Source organism: Somniosus microcephalus, chromosome 6 (assembly GCF_052327205.1).
Source record: "Somniosus microcephalus isolate GS21.2 chromosome 6, FLI_Smic_1.0, whole genome shotgun sequence".
In the NCBI taxonomy this organism is placed as follows: domain Eukaryota; kingdom Metazoa; phylum Chordata; class Chondrichthyes; order Squaliformes; family Somniosidae; genus Somniosus; species Somniosus microcephalus.
Window position 1 is genome coordinate 174,348,545 of NC_140992.1, and position 18,658 is coordinate 174,367,202.

At 41.7% G+C, this 18,658-nt stretch overlaps 1 protein-coding gene across 1 annotated transcript in view; it reads right to left on the reverse strand.

The window, feature by feature from the left end:
- Positions 1–18,658, reverse strand: part of sf3b3 (splicing factor 3b, subunit 3) — an 83,308-nt gene that overhangs the window by 34,534 nt on the left and 30,116 nt on the right. The window contains exons 8-16 of the mRNA XM_085990956.1: positions 18,371–18,508; positions 16,591–16,694; positions 14,414–14,579; positions 14,058–14,153; positions 13,296–13,368; positions 6,453–6,604; positions 3,874–4,029; positions 3,051–3,206; positions 895–1,038 (exon numbers count right to left, since the gene is read on the reverse strand). Of these exons, the coding sequence (XP_085847082.1) occupies positions 895–1,038; positions 3,051–3,206; positions 3,874–4,029; positions 6,453–6,604; positions 13,296–13,368; positions 14,058–14,153; positions 14,414–14,579; positions 16,591–16,694; positions 18,371–18,508 (1,185 nt within the window). The remainder of the gene's footprint in view (positions 1–894; positions 1,039–3,050; positions 3,207–3,873; positions 4,030–6,452; positions 6,605–13,295; positions 13,369–14,057; positions 14,154–14,413; positions 14,580–16,590; positions 16,695–18,370; positions 18,509–18,658) is intronic.

The following is an 18,658-nucleotide window of genomic DNA, read 5'->3' on the forward strand; positions in this document are numbered from 1 at the left end:
TGGCTCCTAGTTTTGGACTGCCCCACAAGTGGAAACATCTTCCCTACATCTTCATGACATCTACCCTAATGAATCCTATCATATTTTAAAAACCTCCATCAGGTCACCCTTCAGTCAGTGACAGCCGTGGCTCAGTGGGTAGCACTCTCGCCTGAGTCAGAAGGCTGTGGGTTCAAGTCCCACTCCAGGGACTTGAACACAACAATCTAGGCCGACACTCCAGTGCAGCGCTGAGGGAGTGCTGCACTGTCAGAGGTGCTGTCTTTTGGATGAGACGTTAAACCGAGGTCCAGTCTGCTCTCTCAGGCAGATGTAAAAAAAAACCATTGCACTATTTCGAAGAGGAGCAAGGGAGTTATTCCCGGTGTCCTGGCCAATATTTATCCCTCAATTAACATAACAAAAACAGATTATCTGGACGTTATCACATTGCGGTTTGTGGGAGCTTGCTGTGCGCAAATTGGCTGCCACATTTCCTACATTACAACAGTGACTACACTTCAAAAGATACGGTGTTGGCTGTAAAGCACTTTGAGACATCTGGTGGTCATGAAAGGCACTATATAAATGAAAGTCTTTCTTCTACTTTCTAGAGAAAAGAGCCCAGCCTTCAAATGGCGGTGGGAAATTGGTTTCCCAGCTTGGGCCTCTTTTGCTGGTATCATCACAGACAGACAGCAAGATTTCTCCAAGTAACTGAAGCACAATTGGGTCCCTCAGTGAATTATTACTATGGTGAATATCATCATGCATTCAGTGTCTAACACAACTGATTAATACAACACAGGATTATACAGCAAAGCTTGTTGTTCCTGGGGGTTATCAAACTGAGAATGTTGCACAATTCATACCCACTAACGTTCACTGACCCAGGTACCGATTGAGTTTACTCACCTGTAAACCAATGTTTAAGTACAAAAAGCCAATGGAACCTTTCTCTCCTAGCTCATCCTGTTTTTCTGCACCTCCCATCTCAACTATACAGAGAGATTCAGGCTGTGCAGGAAGTGCTTGCATACTGAGAGGCTGCAGACAGTCCTGAGAATGACAAGGAAGACAAGGTTAGTACAGCTCCCTAAATAGGGTAGTTGGTGTGGTACTAAGAAATGCAGACCAGAAAGGCCCCAGGTTCAATCCCTGGACTGTGCAGTCAGCGCTGTAAAATATTCCTAGTAATTATGGGACTCGATGCTCCCTGTAATTTTTTTTGGCCCGCACGGGTCCTTTAAGGGACTGCGCAAGCCATTCAAAATACCCCACATGCGTGGTTTTTACATTGAAAAGCTGGCAAGCCGGCTGCATGGGTTCCCTGGAGCGCTGCACAGCCACGCTGCTTACAGGGAACATTGATGGGAATGATTCTTACATTATAGACCAGCTTCTCTTGAAAATGTTTTCACATCCATTAGAGGTGGAGTGGAAAGTTACAATCTAGTGGGGTTACTGGGCGAAGTGAGAGAGAGGTGCTGAAGACCAATAGCTCTTCATTACATCATTGAAGTTCTCACTTTTAGCTGCACAAAGACAAAAAAATGTTCACTTAGCTCAGTGAAAGAAGTGCACAAAAGCTTAATTCAAGAAATCACCTGACAAATTTGGTTTTTTTCTACTTTGAGAAATCACAATGGAAGATTAAGGCTCACAGCACAGGGACAATACCAATCAGAAAGTAGCTATTAGAAGACACCAAGCATAGGTTAGAAAAGCCTTTATACTGTAGGAAGGAATGACCAAGATGAGGGGTATCAGTTTTGCAGTCCAGGGAAACAAAGTAGGAGCCTGCAATAATAAGCTTTGAAGAACAAGGAAGGAGTCAACCACAGTAGTGCCAATGAAATAGAGGAAGATTGAACAAAAATTCAAACAGAATACTGGAGGCTCGAGATGAAAGGGGAAATCGTCAGACAAGTTTTTTCTTGTGCAAGAGTATTAAAAAAGCTTCTCCAGAGATATGGGAACATTATTTATGTTGAGTGCACTCGGGTTTTAATAATTAGGAGTCTAGAGTGGAAAAGACGTGTTCAATAAGAGAAAACTTGGTCATCAAGGTAGCTTTAGCAATGGAAAAGTGGGTGTGCCACTTGAGGTCAGAATAGATAGAGATCAAAAAATGCAAACAAATAAGGGAAGCAGCATAGAACCAAAGGCCAGAAGTGGGAGCTGTTCAGTGAAAAAATTAAACTGAAAAAGTAGGTTAAGATTACACGGTCCAGATCTGAATGCTGGTCAGTTCTTGTGTGAGAATATTAGAATTGTATCAGAATTTTTAAATTTTTAAAAATTAAATCGCGGGATGTGGGCATCACTGGCGAGGCCAGCATTTATTGCCCATCAGAAGGTGGTGATGAGCCGCCTTCTTGAACCGCTGCAGTCCGTGTGGTGAACGTACTCCCAGTGCTGTTAGAGAGGGAGTTCCGGGATTTTGACCCAGCGACGATGAAGGATTGGTGTTATATTTCTCAGTCAGGATGGTGTGCGACTTGGAGGGGAACTTGGAGGTGGTGGTGTTCCCATGCTCAGCAGGCGCATGTCAATGGACCAATGAAATTAACAGCTCTCTAGAGGAAGAACAACCCTGGTAATGTAGTTTGTCTGCATATGTTTATCAGAATCCTCTCCTCCTCCCCGAAGGTGCTGACTCTTGCAGGGTTATTATTCAACTAGCAAACTCAAAAGAAGTCCCAACATTTTTTTCCTGACCGAAGTGTCCCACCCCCAAACTAGAAGCAGAAGAGCACTCCCGATCAGCTTATTGGGAGGTCCCGTCACCCATGCAACAGGCAAGAAGACTACAGCTTTATATTGCTACCAAACTACAGCATGACCTAGGTACACAGGCTATGCCAAATGCAACAGACTCGACTGATTCACAGTTGCACGTGTTTCTCTGGCCAAACCATGCACTGGCTTGCAAGAAGCAAGGCTGGCCAAATTCGCATATTTTATAGAATTTATTTTAAATGGGAAGCGGGGTTAGTAACATTGCGATAAAGACGATTACTCAGTACGTCTTAAACAGTTTTCCCAAAAGGCAATTGCGTAAAACTTACCGACGGGTCCAGAGAAATGATCCTGACCGTGTTGTCTATGAGACCCACAGCCAGAAATCGAGAACGCTGCTCCCCTGGAGGGACATTTGCTAAACTCATGCAGACCACGTCGGTCGACATCTCCTTCCGCTCAGTGTACTCATTCAGTTGTCCAGACTATAAACAAAAGTTTGCAAATGCAACACATGAAAAATCTGATACACAATCCTGTGCAAGAACAGACAGCACATTGCAGCAACAGTTTAACCTAACAGGAACATCTTTACCATTGCAACATTAACCATCGATTACTAAAATAAACATTTCAAATACAATTTTAATCCAAAAACGTTAACATTTTAATTCTGCTCATCCCACCGTCGCTCCATCCTCTTCTCCCCACCCGCCCCCGCCAATTCTAAAACTTGTTTTACTGCCTAATATAACCTAATCTATGCTTACTACACATGAATAAAAACCTTTTACTAATCTGGTTTCTTCGTCCACCTGGCTCCCACTAGCCATTTTGGAAGGGAGAACAATTTTCAAGAGGAGAATTTTAATCTGCTGGAAGCCAGATTTGAATGCTGTCCTTTTATTATTGGTTGACTACAAGCGCAGAATGTAGAGACGAGCACGGTTACAGCTGGGCAGTCTCTGGCACCTCCTGGTGGTTGGCTAAAGGAAGTATTGATGCCAGCCCAGGAGCAGGCAGGCCATGTACTTGGAAGGGGACAACATTTAAATAAAAAGGAGACACTCGTCCAGATACTCTCAGTTTAATACTGAAAGCAGGGACTTCTGACTTGTTATCGGAGGCACTGCTGCATAACGCTTTACTCACCGGGTCCATCTCAAAGTAGACCAGTTCGCCACCTGTCAGGGCGATCACCACCTGCCGCTGGTTCACTGCACATTTCACAATCGTCTTTTTACCAGGGGTCTTCCACTCGTTGACTCTCTTATCAGCACGGATGTGACGGATCCCATCGGGGTACACCTAAAATCAAAAAGGCAGCTGGACTTTTCTTCGGCTACAGTATGAGGCATGTATTCAGACCCATCTTAAATTGGCTCTTAAATGCAATGCAAAATCCCAATTTAAAACAGCAATCAGGGTTATGTTGCACCAAATCACAACATCCTTAAAGAATACATTATTAAGAAAACTATTCTCTCTCTCCTTCTGCCTCCTATTTCAGCTGGTCAATCACGGTAAGAGATCGGATGAGCGCAGTCTGGTTCATCATAAAATTACAGCACTCAACAGGAGCTGATTAATTTTACTTCCTTTATTTCATATCGTTCTTTTCTAAATATTTCCAATTCCCTTTTAAATATTACAGTCTCTGTCTCCAGTCACTTGTAGTAAAGTATGCCATGCTTTAATAAACATCTAGATAAAAAGATAAATCTTCCAATATCCATCGTTCTTCCAGTGATAATCTCAGCTCTAATCTTGTTAATAATTAGCCAATTGAGGGGAACCATTTTTTCACTATTTGCCCTCTCAAAACCTCTCGTTAAGCCCGTCCCCATATTCTCTTCTGGGGTTGGCCTCTCTCACAACAAAGCATTCTGCCGAGATTAAAAATTTACCATATGGATAACAAAGACAAAAAACAACAATGGTGGGGGAAGGGAGATTAGTAAAGAAAACTTATTCTTAAAAAAACAATTACTGTAATTGTAACCATTAAAAACAATTGCTCAATTGAATGCCCTTCAAATCGCGAGAAAGAAATCAACTCCACATTTAAAATGCTCCTTTTCTTTCTAAAGAAAGTCATCTTTCGTATTTAGTTTCATTGTTTTAATAAATCGAGCCATGTAATGGCCTGCATAGGAACAAGAGATTCAGCTGCTCAAGTCTGTGCCGCTATGCAATTAGATCATGGCTGGTCTGTATTTTAACTCCATCTATCTGCCTTGGTTCCGTAACCCTCAATACCCTTGCATAACAAAAATCTATCAATCTCAGTTACGAAATTTTCAATTGGCCCCCCAGCCTCAACAGGTTTTTGGGAGAGTGTTCCAGATTTCCACTACCCTTTGTATGAAGAAGTGCTTCCTGACTTCACCCCTGAACTGCCCAGCTCTCATTTTAAGGCTAGGCCCTTTTGTTCTGGACTCCCCCACCATAAGCTTTTATCATCTTAAACACCTCAATTACATCACTCCTTAATTTTCTATGCTCAAGATGATTGTATGCATGTATGTTTGTCAAACCGTCAAGATCCACAAGAAGCCATTTTTTTATTAAAAGGAATAACTCGTGCAGATTGCGTGCCTCTTAGAGACTGAATTTCAGTTAGAGAACTAAGAGTGTGAATGATTATTGCACGCGTGGTCTATTTGCATTTGAGCTGGAGAAAGGTAGCACTTTGGCGATTGGAATTTTGAGCCTAGTCTATGGAACCAGTCCTCATAATTAAAACCCTTTTAGCCCCTATATTCATTCTGGTGAATTTCCACTGCACCCCCTCTCTAAGGCCAATATATCCCTTCCTGGGGTGTGGTGCCTAGAATTGAACGCAGTACTCTAAACGGGGCCTAACCCTAGCTTTATATAACTAACATAACTTCCACTACTTTGTATTCCAGACTCCTTGAGATAAAGCCTCTTTAATGATCGGCACACTCCTACAGTGGCAATTCAATTAACACAAGGAATGTCGCACGTTTCAGCAAAATATAACAGGACTGTGAAAGTATCACTCCGCCAGTATAAACTCAGCATTTCCACTCGTATTTCAGCACATACAGTACTGAGAACACAACTTTTTTGTACTTAGGACTGTAGTATTAAAAGAAAAACAGCTGTACAATGATAAATTCTGTCCTGTCACTCTGGAGTATTTCGAGTTGTCTAACACTGGGGTGAGGTAGTAGTGGTCATTGGGTCGGTCACTGCTAGTGGAAGATAGAGGAGCAATTTGAGCACTTCGCATGAAGCTTACTTGCTCGAGTCTTTTCCTACACTAAACAGAACAAATACAACTCCTGCCGTTATTTACAAAAATACAAAAGTCTGAATAAAGGCCCAAATTCTATAAATTATTATACACTATATATTCTTCAGGTGACAAGCTGCATAACTGGACTGTGAAAGAGAGGCAGACAGGTACGCAAAACTTAGAATATTGCACCAGTTATTAAGGTTCTGCTATTTTATGGCCACCAAGTAAATAAGGTTACAAACTGAAGCTGTGCCAGTGTACAGGTCATACAACTAGGTACAAATGACATAGGAAGGTGGATCTTGTATACAAGTTTTACAGTAAACGTGAAACTGTTCCATTTTACTTTCCACGGCAAAAAAGGAATGTGTGTTAACTGGACTTTATAAAAGGAGCAGTAGATGCTCCAATGTGGCTGAACGTGGTACTTCATTGGACCAAGTCACAAACTTTATATCCCTACCTGGACCAGTGCATCCTCACCAAGCAAGGAGCAGGAGAGGGTGGGGGTGGTACCCAGAAATCCGGAGTCTGTCACTTCCTCTACGGTCTCACCAATAGACAGTACCAGCGTGGCGTTCACGAAAGACACAATGATGTATGCATCATATTCATCTAAACACACACAAAAAAGGTGCAAAATACACTTGCAGGTTAACATTCAACACTGTTAAAAGGTATTACTGGCAAATTCAATTACGAGTTAGAAGACTTTTAATTTTTAAACGCATTTACCTTGCATCTAATTACGGTCATTTTAAACTACAATTTATTATCGTGTTATGTGGGTTTCATTTCTATCGTGCAAATACATACTCCCACCCCACCTCAAAATAAATATTAGCTCTAGACTAAAACTACTTAGGATATTCACTCTTTTGAATGGAGTTAAACTGTCCCTTTCAATATTCAGTCCTATTGTGTATTTTGTGCTAGGGGATGATTTGGGGGGTGGGTGAAAAGAAAAGTTTCCAAAAAGGGCCGTAGTTAAGGAAAGATTGATCGATATTTGTAAAGTGAAACAGTCATTAGTGCGATCAGGAGTCAGCTAGTGAGCCATTTCCACCCAGAATACAACTCAACCACTCCTTAAATGTGGGAACATTAACTACAGGCCAAAGAAGTGGGACAAAAGTAAGAATAATTTTCATCTTAAAACCTTTCAACAACATAAGCCACGGTGACAGACTAGAAAATCTTAGCAGTTGAGACAAAAAGGCAAATTAAATGTTTCTGAATCAGGACCTGGAGGGATTTTCATTAAGAACTCTCAGCCGTTGTTATCTGGGGGACAGGAAGGTTACATCCTAGAACAGCTGACAAGTATGTCGCTAAATTGCTGGTTTGTAACAAACCCTATTTGGGTATCGGCAAGATCAAATTAATGTTTTTATTAATAAAAGTCCACTCATACAAGAGGCACTGTGCTAGAGTCATTTGGTAATGATATACGGATCCTGCATTTGGCCAAACCAAATTGATTTAGAGATTCCTGTACTGATCCTGCAATAGGTCAAACCTCACTAATTTGAGGCTTCCTAAACTAATCCTGCATTAGGTTAAACCTCACTGATTTGGGAATTCCTTGTTCTTTCCTAGCTAAATCTGCAAACCCTGCATTTTACATTTCCACTATGGCCATCATAGGATATACGGCACAGAAACAGGCCGTTCGGCCCAACCAGTCCATGCCAGCGTTTGTGCTCCACTCGAGCCTCCTCCCGTCTTTCCTCATCTAAATCTATCAGCAGAACCATCTACTCCCTTCTCCCTCATATGCTTGTCCAGCCTCCCCTTAAATGCATCTATGCTTTAACCACTCCCTGCGGTAGCGAATTCCATATTCTCACCACTCTTTGGGTAAAAAAAAGTTTATTCTGAATTCACTATTGGATTGCTTGGTGACTATCTTATATTGATGGCCTCTAGTTATGCTCTTCCCCACAAGTGGAAACATTCTCTGTATCCACTCTATCAAAACCTTTCATAATTTTAAAGACCTCTATTAGGTCAGCCCTCTTTTTTCAGGAAAAAAGAGATCCAGCCTGTTAATCCTTTCCTGATATTTATACCCTCACATTTCTGGTATCATCCTTGTAAATCTTCTCTACACCCTCTCCAGTGCCTCTATATCCTTTTTATAATATGGCGACCAGAACTGTACGCAGTACTGTTAAGTGTGGTCTAACCAAGGTTCGATACAGGTTTAGCATAACTTCCCTACTTTTCAATTCTATCCCACTAGAAATAAACCCTAGTGCTTGGTTTACTTTTTTCAGGGCCTTGCTAACCTGTGTCGCAACTTCTAGTGATTTGTGTATTTGTACTCCGAGATCCCTTTGTTCCTCTACCCCACCTAGACTCGCACCCTCCAAGTAATGTGACCTCCCTATTCTTCCTACCAAAATGTAATGCCTCAGTTGAACTTTATTTGCCAATTATATGCCCATTCTGCATGTTTGTTAATGTCCTCCTGTAATTTGTTGCAGTCCTCAGTATTGACCATCTCCCCCCCACCCCCCCGTCCCAATTTGGTGTCATCCGCAAATTTAGGAAGTGTTTTTGATTCCAAAGTCTAAATCGTTAATATAAATTGTGAACAAGTGGTTCCAGCACTGATCCTTGTGGAACACCACTACCCACCTTCTGCCACTGTGAATAGCTACCTTTTACCCCTACTCTCTGCTTTCCGTCATGAAGCCAGCTAGCTACTTCCCCCTGACTCTACATTCTCTGACCTCGTTCATCAGTCTATTATGGGGTACCTTATCAAAGACATTTTGAAAATCTAGATAAATTACATCTACTGCATTACCACTATCTACTCTCTGTTACCTCTTCAAAAAATTCAATGAGGTTGGTCAAGCAAGACTTTCCCTTTTGAAATCCATGCTGATTATTCATTACTATGTTTTTGGTTTCTAGATGTTCTTTATTTTCTCCTTTAATAGGGATTCCATTATTTTTCCTACCACCGATGTTAAGCTGACTGGTCTATAATTCCCTGGACATGTTCTATTCCCCCTTCTTAAATATAGGTATTACGTTAGCTATCTGCCAGTCCTCTGGCACTACACCCTTGTCTAATGAATTATTAAATATGTGTAGTAATGCCTCTTCTATCTCCCCTAGATTCTTTTAAAATGCATGGATGCAATCCATCCGGACCAGGGGTTTTATCCTCTTGGAGTTTGATTAGTTTATTTAACATATTCCCTTTTATTTTAAATGCACTTATCGCATCATCCAATGTCATGTCCACCTGTTCTATCTCCCAAGTAAATACTGAAGCAAAATAATTATTTAATATTTCTGCCATCTCTTTATCGTTACCTGTGGTATTATCCTGTCTATCCCTTTAATGGCCCTATTCCCATCCCAACCCCCTCTTTTTTATTGATGTGCCTGTAAAATATTTTGCTATTTTGTTTTATGCTACCTGATAATTTAATTTCATAGCTCCTCTTTGCCTTCCTAATTGTTTTTTTGACTTCTCTCCTAATCTCTTTGTATTCTCCCTTATCATGCATTCCCCTGCTGTCTATGTACTTAATGTTTCCTATGTCTTTCCTTACCCTCAATTGTTCCCTTATGGCTTTATTCATCCATGGAGTCTCATTAGTGTTTAGTTTGCCCTTTCCTTTTTGCAGAATATATTGTTCCTGCACATTGCTGTCCTACATCGTTGTTTACCAATATTGTTGCCCATTTTATTTTCCCAAGTTCTATTCTCAGCCCTTCAAAAGTAGCAAATTCTCCAATCTATTACCCTGGTTTTCGTCATACTTATGTCCTTCTCAATTATCATCTTAAAGCGTATTATATTATGGTCACTAATGCCTAGATGTTCCCCTACTTTTACTTCTCTGGTTCATTTCCCATTACTAGATCCAAGTAGCGAATTCTCCCTTGTTGGGCTTTTTACATATTGGGTTAGAAAGGAATCCTGTACACATTGTAGGAACTCCATTCCCTTATCCCCTTTACCTACCTCTTTTGCCCAATTAATATCAGGGTAGTTGAAATCCTCCATGATGATTATTCTATGTTTTTTTTACTAATTTCCCTAATTTGTCTGCATATTTCTTCCTCCACCTCTCTTCCGCTATTAGGTGGTCTGTAGACTACGCCTATTAGTGTGACTGATCCTTTATTATCTCTATCCATATGGATTCTATTTTTGTCTTGCTGATAGCTGCGTCACTTTTTTCTACTGCCATTGTTATCCCTAATAAGTACAGCTACTCCACCTCCCCTTTTTCCCCTCTCTCTCTTTTCTAAATATGTTACACCCTGCAATGTTTAATTCCCAGTCCTGATTTTTCTGTAGCCATGTCTCAGTAATCCCTATGTCTGGTTCCTCGCAACACGATTACCTCCAACTCCCCTGTTTTATTACGGACACTGTGTTCATTGCTATACAGAGTTTAACTCATTTTTAATAGGATTCCTCTCACTTTATGTTTAACCATCTTTTTAGACTCCTGTTCTATAACTCTATTTATTCCCTTGCCATCAATGTCCTCCCATACTTTATTCTTTCCTATGCTCTCTCTTCCGGTTTTGTTTATAATTAGGCTGGTTATGTTTCTTGTAGATCCCTCCCTTCATCATAAAAACAAATGAAGAATCTCAATTAAGCCCTTGTTTCATGAACCGAAACCCTTGACAATACAAATGCTGAAATAACTATTGCATCACTGCTTAACAAAATGCTCCAATATACCCCCAAGTTCAGAAAGAGTCAAAACTCTCCATACCAAAGCACAACAAATATTCCTTAGTATATACAAATGTTAAAGCAATAAGCACCCCTGTAACTCCCCCACCTTCAAATTCAGTGTTGTCACTAGGATTGCAGGTGTAATCACTGCCGAAAGGAGTTTCCATGTCAATTTGAACTGTGTTGTACAATAATAAATTCTGTCCTTCCAAGCTGGAGTCACATCTGGAGAGGGAATTTTGAGGTGCGTATTAGGGTGACATCCTGGTGGTTCTGAGCAGAGGTTGCAATTTGAGGTGCTAAGAACTCTGACAAGAAATGTATTGCGCAACATTACAGTGCAGTGGCTTAGGTGCATTTTTTCTGTATTGATATCAATAAATTACTTAAGCCTAATGACAACACTGACATTGTTCATTGCTGATCCTTGTAATGATTCTATTGTTGGGGTGGAGAGGGTGGGGGAAGGGGGGGGGGTGGGTGATGGTGTCACAATTTTCCAGCCAACATCCTTTAGTGTAGAATATCTGTATCGGCAGTACTTTGCTTCACGTAATCACTAGTTAGGACCATTCTTTACAACTTCTGTCCTAAACCAGTATCCAGGAGGCCCTACCAGCAGGTACGCACCTAGAGTGAGTAGCACCTTCCCCGGCCACCTGTGGGAGAGAAACAGAGGCTTGGTATTGGTAGAGATCGAGCCACCACATACCAGCCAGGGTTAGTACTGCTCTTTCAGACTCAAGAGAGGACAACCAGGGTACAAACCGCAATAACAAAAAGATCACTTGGGCTAGGCAAAGTCTGTACTGTCTCATCCAGCCAGCCAGTGCAGGCAAAGCCAGTATGAATAAAGCAACTGCGATCCTGCAACTAAAGGAAACCCACTGCCCAATCTAGTACATGTAACATTGCTGTGACGCAATGGAGACTGCAGTAATGGCAGTGCAAGATTACTTTTAATTCTAAAGTTGACATGCAGCAATATTCAATAAAAAAACCTAAAGAGCACCTTCAAATCCAATTCGAAAAGGAATATATTCTCGTCAACAAGTCATCATTTCAGCTTTTCCATTCCTGTAGCATCTATTATCAGCATCCCGACTGCTGCAGGAATTCCAAATTTGATGTACTCCCAACCAAACCCCAGAAGAAAATTTACACGTCTGGCAAAAAAAAAATTTCGATCCCGTGTTTTCCCGATATTCCTAGGTTATGGTCTTGCACCAGTGATTATCATGCATTCTATTTGTAAACTGTAATCAAGGCCATTCTCAACTTCCACTGGGTTGTATCATTTACAGGATGTGCCCAGCCCAAGAAATCATTATTGCAGTTTTCACTTCTGTACATCATTCACAAGTTACAAGAAATACAATGACAGAAATCATAGCATGCCTCCCTACATTAACCCCAATTTATGCTCAGTTACCTAATCTCAGCCGAGGTAACTAGAGAACGTAACAACAGAGTGAAATACACTGGACAAGAGAGGGAAATTCATCCAATAGCCCCGCTCATTATCGCCATCCAGTGGCAGCAGCTGGAGAGTGCAAGTGCATGGATGTAGGATGACGACAGGATCATGTCCAATTGCAATACCTCACAGTCGCATAGACTGCTGATAGCTATCTAGGCTCACACATGAAGAGTCGCCATGTGGGAACGATAGCACAGGATTGACAGTGCCTGTGGAACTGAACCATACACTAGCGTGAGCCAACACCAATAGAAAAGGTAGGAGAAAACTGGATAAAAGAAACATTGAAATTAGGACCAATGCGAAACTTCAAAATAAACATGAATGCATATGAATAAAAGGAACTGTATTCAGTATCACATTTTGGAAGTGTGAAGTTTTCATACGAAAATACCCACAACTTTGAATAAAGTGTGTTTCCGTGTCAGATCAATGTGACTTCAGTTATTCTAAACACATAGGGTTAACCCATCCTTTACTTTCAAAAGGCAAATGCACATGAGAATATATGGTTTTGATATCTAAACTGCAACATAGATCAAATCCATGGAAGTGTTTAACTCTTCAAAGTCATTATTGAATTCTGGAACCAGGACAAAGCTGGCAAAATATGCATTTTGAGGTGATGTTAAGAAAAAAAATGGCAAATACAAAAAACCTGACAAAATGCTGAAGTACAAGTCTGGAAATATTTTTTAAAATAATTAACATTTTGGGAGAGGATCCTTCATACGACAAATAAGTTAACCCTTTTTTCTCTTTCCAGCTGTTTCTCTGTGTTTAATTCAGTTTTATGTACATTTTATTCAGGGGTTGTCACACAATTTCATTTTACTAATTAGAAGTTCAAACAGAAGGGGCAGCTTGCGAGGGGTATGTAACCCGAGGGCGCTCCTCCAATAGGTTAAAGTGTATGTGACTATTACATTCAACAATGAATGCAACATGGAAAATTGCTGGGTCAGAATCAAAAAATCTATTATTTTTGAATGGCCTGAATTCCACCATTTCCCAGCACTATACATTTCCCAGTCACGGTTAGGTGAACATTACTGTACCCTGGCCAATACAAGTTTCTGCTCCACACATTGTTCAGGCCATACCTTCCACGTGTCTTCTTACAGTCCATACGGCATTCGGGTTACCGGGCAGCTCTGAGACAGCCATTTCCGAGACCTGTCAAAGAATGAGGGGGGGAAAAACTGAGCACATACCCGCTATATAATTGTATAAAATAATCACCCACTTTAAAGGTGGGTTCAAACAACTTCCAAGGTCCAATCCAACAGGGAGGGGGACAGAATCAGTGGGTAGGGAACAAGATTGTGGCAGAGAATCTTAGATAATGGCTTTGGTCTTCCTAATATTTAATTGGAGGAAATTTCTGCTCTTCCAATACAAGCAGCATGACAAATTACAGGCAGTGGAGAGCTCACGGTCTGCTGAATCAGAGAATTGAGATTTCCCCAAACACATTTCGGAGAAGAGACATGATTCACATCATTTAATCAGCAGTATAAACGGTGGTCACCCAAGCCTTGCCTTTCCTTTCCTCACCAGGCATCCAGACACAGGGCACAGCAGGGGGGGTCACTAGATTGTGATCAGGAATGGAAAGTTTGATTGATTTCACTCCATTCCTCCCCCAAACACACTAAAGCCCTTTGCAGCTTCCCAACTGAGATTAGCTAACTAAGCAGCGCACAGATGGAACCTGGGACCTTCTAGCCTGTATTGCTCAATTACAGGCTGCTTCTACCAACTGATGGATCAGGGAACCTCACTGTAGTTAATTAAAGATATAGCCACCGTTGTCCCCGTGAAATGGCCTCATACAATCCAAAATAATTCCATGTATCTCATACCTCAAGGCCATGTCTCAAGACTCTCAACGATGACCGTGGCCCTCTCCCGCAGGCCACATATAACTGAGGTGTGTCTTCATTGGCCAGATCAGCAATCTGCAGATAAAAATATAAGCAATAGCTAAACATCGGTGGCAGACATGGATGGCTGAATCAGAAACAGAAACTTTCCTCAAATACTTTTCGGAGAAGAGACATGATTCACATCATTTAGTCAGCCGTATAAACAGTGGTCGTTAACTGTGCCAACATAAAGTACACAACCAAAACCTGTAAATGCTACAGTCCAGGCGATCTTAAGAGTTGGTGCAACAGCTCCATTTAAGAGTGTTTGCAAAGTAAAGGATTTTGTATACCTGGCACGTCAAAATTGGTGAAAGGCTGTCCAGCTCGTCCACTAGCACCAGGTTCTTGAGAGGTCGCGGCTGAAAGAAAAAGGTATCTCCTTCCTCTAAGGGCATGGCTGAGGAGAACTCTGGCTCATCGTCATCATCTCCCAGGTGTGCAATCTGATAGAGGTAACTGCAACATGAAAGAGGTGGCACTTACTGATCTGCACAACTAAAGCTTTCTGAAGACTCATTTATTCAAGAGTCCTTGCTTGCACTGGCTTTATGCCTGTAGGCCCACAGTTGCTCGGGCTGGGATCAAGCCATTGATAATTTCACTACAGGAACCCCAGATATCCTACACATATTCCTATAGGAACTGTTTTGAGGACTAACAGAATTTGACTTCCCAATTCCTCAAAAAAATTAGAACAACCAGCAAGACTGTCCAAGCAAATACCACTTATTCAGCCTGGCAACAGCTTGCACTAGTCAAGAAACTGTTGGATCTGCCCCCCCCCACCCCCACTTGAGGTATAAAGAGAGCTTAGTAGCAAGTTAGAAACCAAAATATCTTTGATCAGAGATAAAAACAAAGTGTATTACATTTTAAATCTTTTGAAGATCAAGGCAGGTGGGGGAAGAACTTCCAGCATTGTGACTTCTAATCAAAAGAAGCACATTCCCTAGAAAGGGGATAAAGATCCCTTCATACAAGTATGCAAAAGCCTGTGGATGCTGGGTCAATTGAAATTTTCAAGACTGAGATTGGTAGATTATTGTTGGGTAATGGTATCAAGGGATATGGAGCAAAGGCGGGCAAATGGAATTGAGGTAAAGATAAGCCATATGATTGAAAGGCAGAACAGGGTTGAGGGGCTGAACAGCCTACTACCATTCCTGTGGTACACAAGCAGTGTGAGGAACAACAAAGAAAAGTGAAATGGGAAGGGAGTATAAACTATAATACCAGTGCTCCACCAAAATCATTGGCAGAAGAATCCAAGACAACATGAGAAAAAAATTACACAGCGAGTTATGATGATCTGGAATGCACTGCCTGAAAGGGTGGTGAGAACAGATTAAGTAGGAACTTTCATAAGGGAATTGGATAAATACTTGGAGAAAGTTTTGCAAGGTTATGGAGAAAGAGCAGGGTTGTGGGACAAACTGGATAACTTTTTCAAAGAGCTGACACAGGCATGATGTGCTGAATGGCCTCCTTCTTGCGGTTTCATTCTACGCCAGGATCATACTGCTGATTTGCCACAGAGGATTCTTTAACACAAGCACCGAAACTGATTCCCATGGGCCAAGTGCTGCCCCAAGGCCCGGAAATCTCATGCCGTCTTTAATTCTAACAATTACTTTGGTGCAGCATCAGTACAGGAAACTTTCGTTTATCCGGAAGTTAAATGTCCGGAAAGCTCTATCTGCCGGCAAAATTCAGGAGTCGGTTCAGATAATTTTTTTTCTTCTCGTTGCTTCTTTTCTCCAGTCCTGGCTCTGCGTCTCTGTAGCTAAGCAACAGCTTCAGCTAGACGCTTGCAAGCTGCGCCGACTGTTCTGAAGCGGTTTTGAAGCTTCAGCTAGACGCTTGCAAGCTGCGCCGACTGTTTTGAAGCTGTTGCTAAGCAACCAGGGTTTGTTGCTTCACACGGAGCTCTGAGCTCCGTATGTTTTAACATTAGCGCTGGTTTCTACGGCAGTTTTGATCTAACGGCACCAGCTCGGTCCCGTCGGTGCCAGATACCAGAAAGTTTCCTGTATTATTATAGTTCATATTCCCTCCCATTTTACTTAGTCCATTATCTATGTTTATTACTCATTGATTTGTTTGTAGGCCTGAAGGCTTGGAAAGGGCTGTTCTTGGCACTGTTGATAGACCCAAGTTAGGCACTATGCAAATTAATAGCGAGCTGGGTTAAAACTTTGTAAGTGGCCCAACCGAGGCTCCACGATATGCACCCATGACGCTTCAAAACCCCAGATTTATGGCAACGAGGCAGGTTCAGTGGAATTTAAACATTCAGCCACTTTATTTCAGTGGCCAATTACAGAACAGCACTGTCAGATGCCTTGGGACAACTAATTACTCATCATCTTGGCCATGGAATGGGGAGGAAAAAATACAAAAAATATAAATAAACAGCAATTTAATTGTTATAACATCTACGATGAACTGTAAAACACTCCATACTCACTGATTGCCAAATTCAGAGGCGACAAAGAGGAACCCAGTCTTCAGTACACACATGGCAGTAGACACAGGAACGGTGTCAAAATACTTCAGCCTAATTTCGGTCACCTGTAAATATACAAACACTGCTTTAGAAAATAGGGCAGGAATTTGATCAAAGGTGAAAGAAGGAACCATCAGCTTTTTATTGCACCCTGTCTAGGAGAGCGTGAGGTATTAGAAGAGCCTCCCCAGATATGCGAGCAGCATTCAAGTCTTATACGCAAATGGACTTGAGTTACTTGTCGAGGAAAAAAAGCGTTTGGCAGGAAACCAGAAAAACAGTAAAATTAAAAGAATAAATCATTCTTTTGGGGAAAGGTGAAATGCACTGTCAAAAGTTTACTCATCCTTGTACAGGAAACTTTGTGCTATCCGGCACCGACGGGACCGAGCCGTTGCCGTTCCCTCAAAACTGCCGGACACACCAGCGTTAATGTTGAAGCATACGGAGCTTTTCATCTCCGTATCTGACAACAAACACTGTTGCTTAGCAACAGCTTCTAAACAGTCGGCCCGTACCTTGGAAGCGTCTCTCTGAAGCTGTTGCTAAGCTAGAGACTTTGCAGAGCCTGACTGTTGAAGAAAAAAAAACGGCTCCTGATTTTTGCCAGTGGCTCGAGCTTGCCGGACATTTAGCCTCCGGATAACACAAAGTTTCCTGTATTTTACAAAGAATGAGAAATCATCTTAAATTCTTCTTTCCAAAAGAAGTTCCCATTTGCAGCAAACAGCTGCTTGTAAGATGCACTGTGTTGGGTTTTCCAACTAAGAACTGCTAGCTTGAGTGACAGATTTAGTAGGTCCATCTTTGATTAGCAGTCATTAGTGAACCATTCCAGACCTGGATACTGGTCTGAGCACACCACCATTATAAAAGGTCAGTACACCAAACGCTCTGCATTAAGTATATATTCATTTTTATTTCATTATTTATTTTTTTTGAATGAAAAAAGAATGGCAATTTAGTTACAGACTATATTAAAATGCAAGCTTAGACCACAGAAATCCAAAACACACAAAAAAGTTTGCTGAGTTGGATGTGTCTACAAGGTTTTTACTGATAGATTCCAGTCTATGACTTGGGGGCAATCGAAACATAGAAGATAGGAGGAGTAGATAATTCGGCCCCTCGAGCCTGTTCCACCATTTAATGCGATCATGGCTGATCATCCAAATTCAGTACCCTGTCCCTGCTTTCTCCCCATATCCCTTTAGCCTTAAGAAATATATCCAACTCCTTCTTGAATATATTTAATGAATTGGCCTCTACTGCCTTCTGTGGTAGAGAATTCCACAGGTTCACCACTCTCTGGGTGAAGAAATTCCTCCTCATCTGTCCTAAATGGCTTACCCCTTATCCTTAGACTGTGACCCCTGGTTCTGGACTCCTCAGCCATCGGGAACATCCTTCCTGCATCTAGTCTGTCTAGTTCTGTTAAAATTTTAGAAGTTTCACTGAGATCCCCTCTCATTCTTCTAAACTCTAGCAAATATAAGCCTAATCCACCCAATCTCTCCTCATGTCATTCCTGCTATCCCAGGTATCAGCCTGGTGAATCTTAGCTGCACTCCCTCCATGGCAAGAACATCCTTCCTCAGATAAGGCAACCAAAACTTCTCTCAATACTCGAGGTGTGGTCTCACCAAGGTCCTGTACAACTGCAGCAAGACATCCTTGCTCCTGTACTCGAATCCTCTCGCTATGAAGGCCAACATACCATATAATTTAAGGGTCTGCCTACCATGTCCTCGTCCGTTTCCAGTGTGATTTTGAAGATGTCTCCTTGTTCAGTCTGTGCCAGGAAGAAGAACATGGACTTTGTTTTGTGTGTGGCGGAGCAGACAAAGATCATTCCTCGCTCGGGATCATCCAGGTCATTCTGGAAGGGAAAGCAGCAGTCATATTTAAAGTGCCACGTGTGGTATGCTTCCACTAAAATCAGTCAATCTGCTGGCATTTCATTGCAGGTTAACCTTCATCACTAACAGTTTGATTTCTCATTTGCCTGTCCCCCCAGATGTTTTCCCTG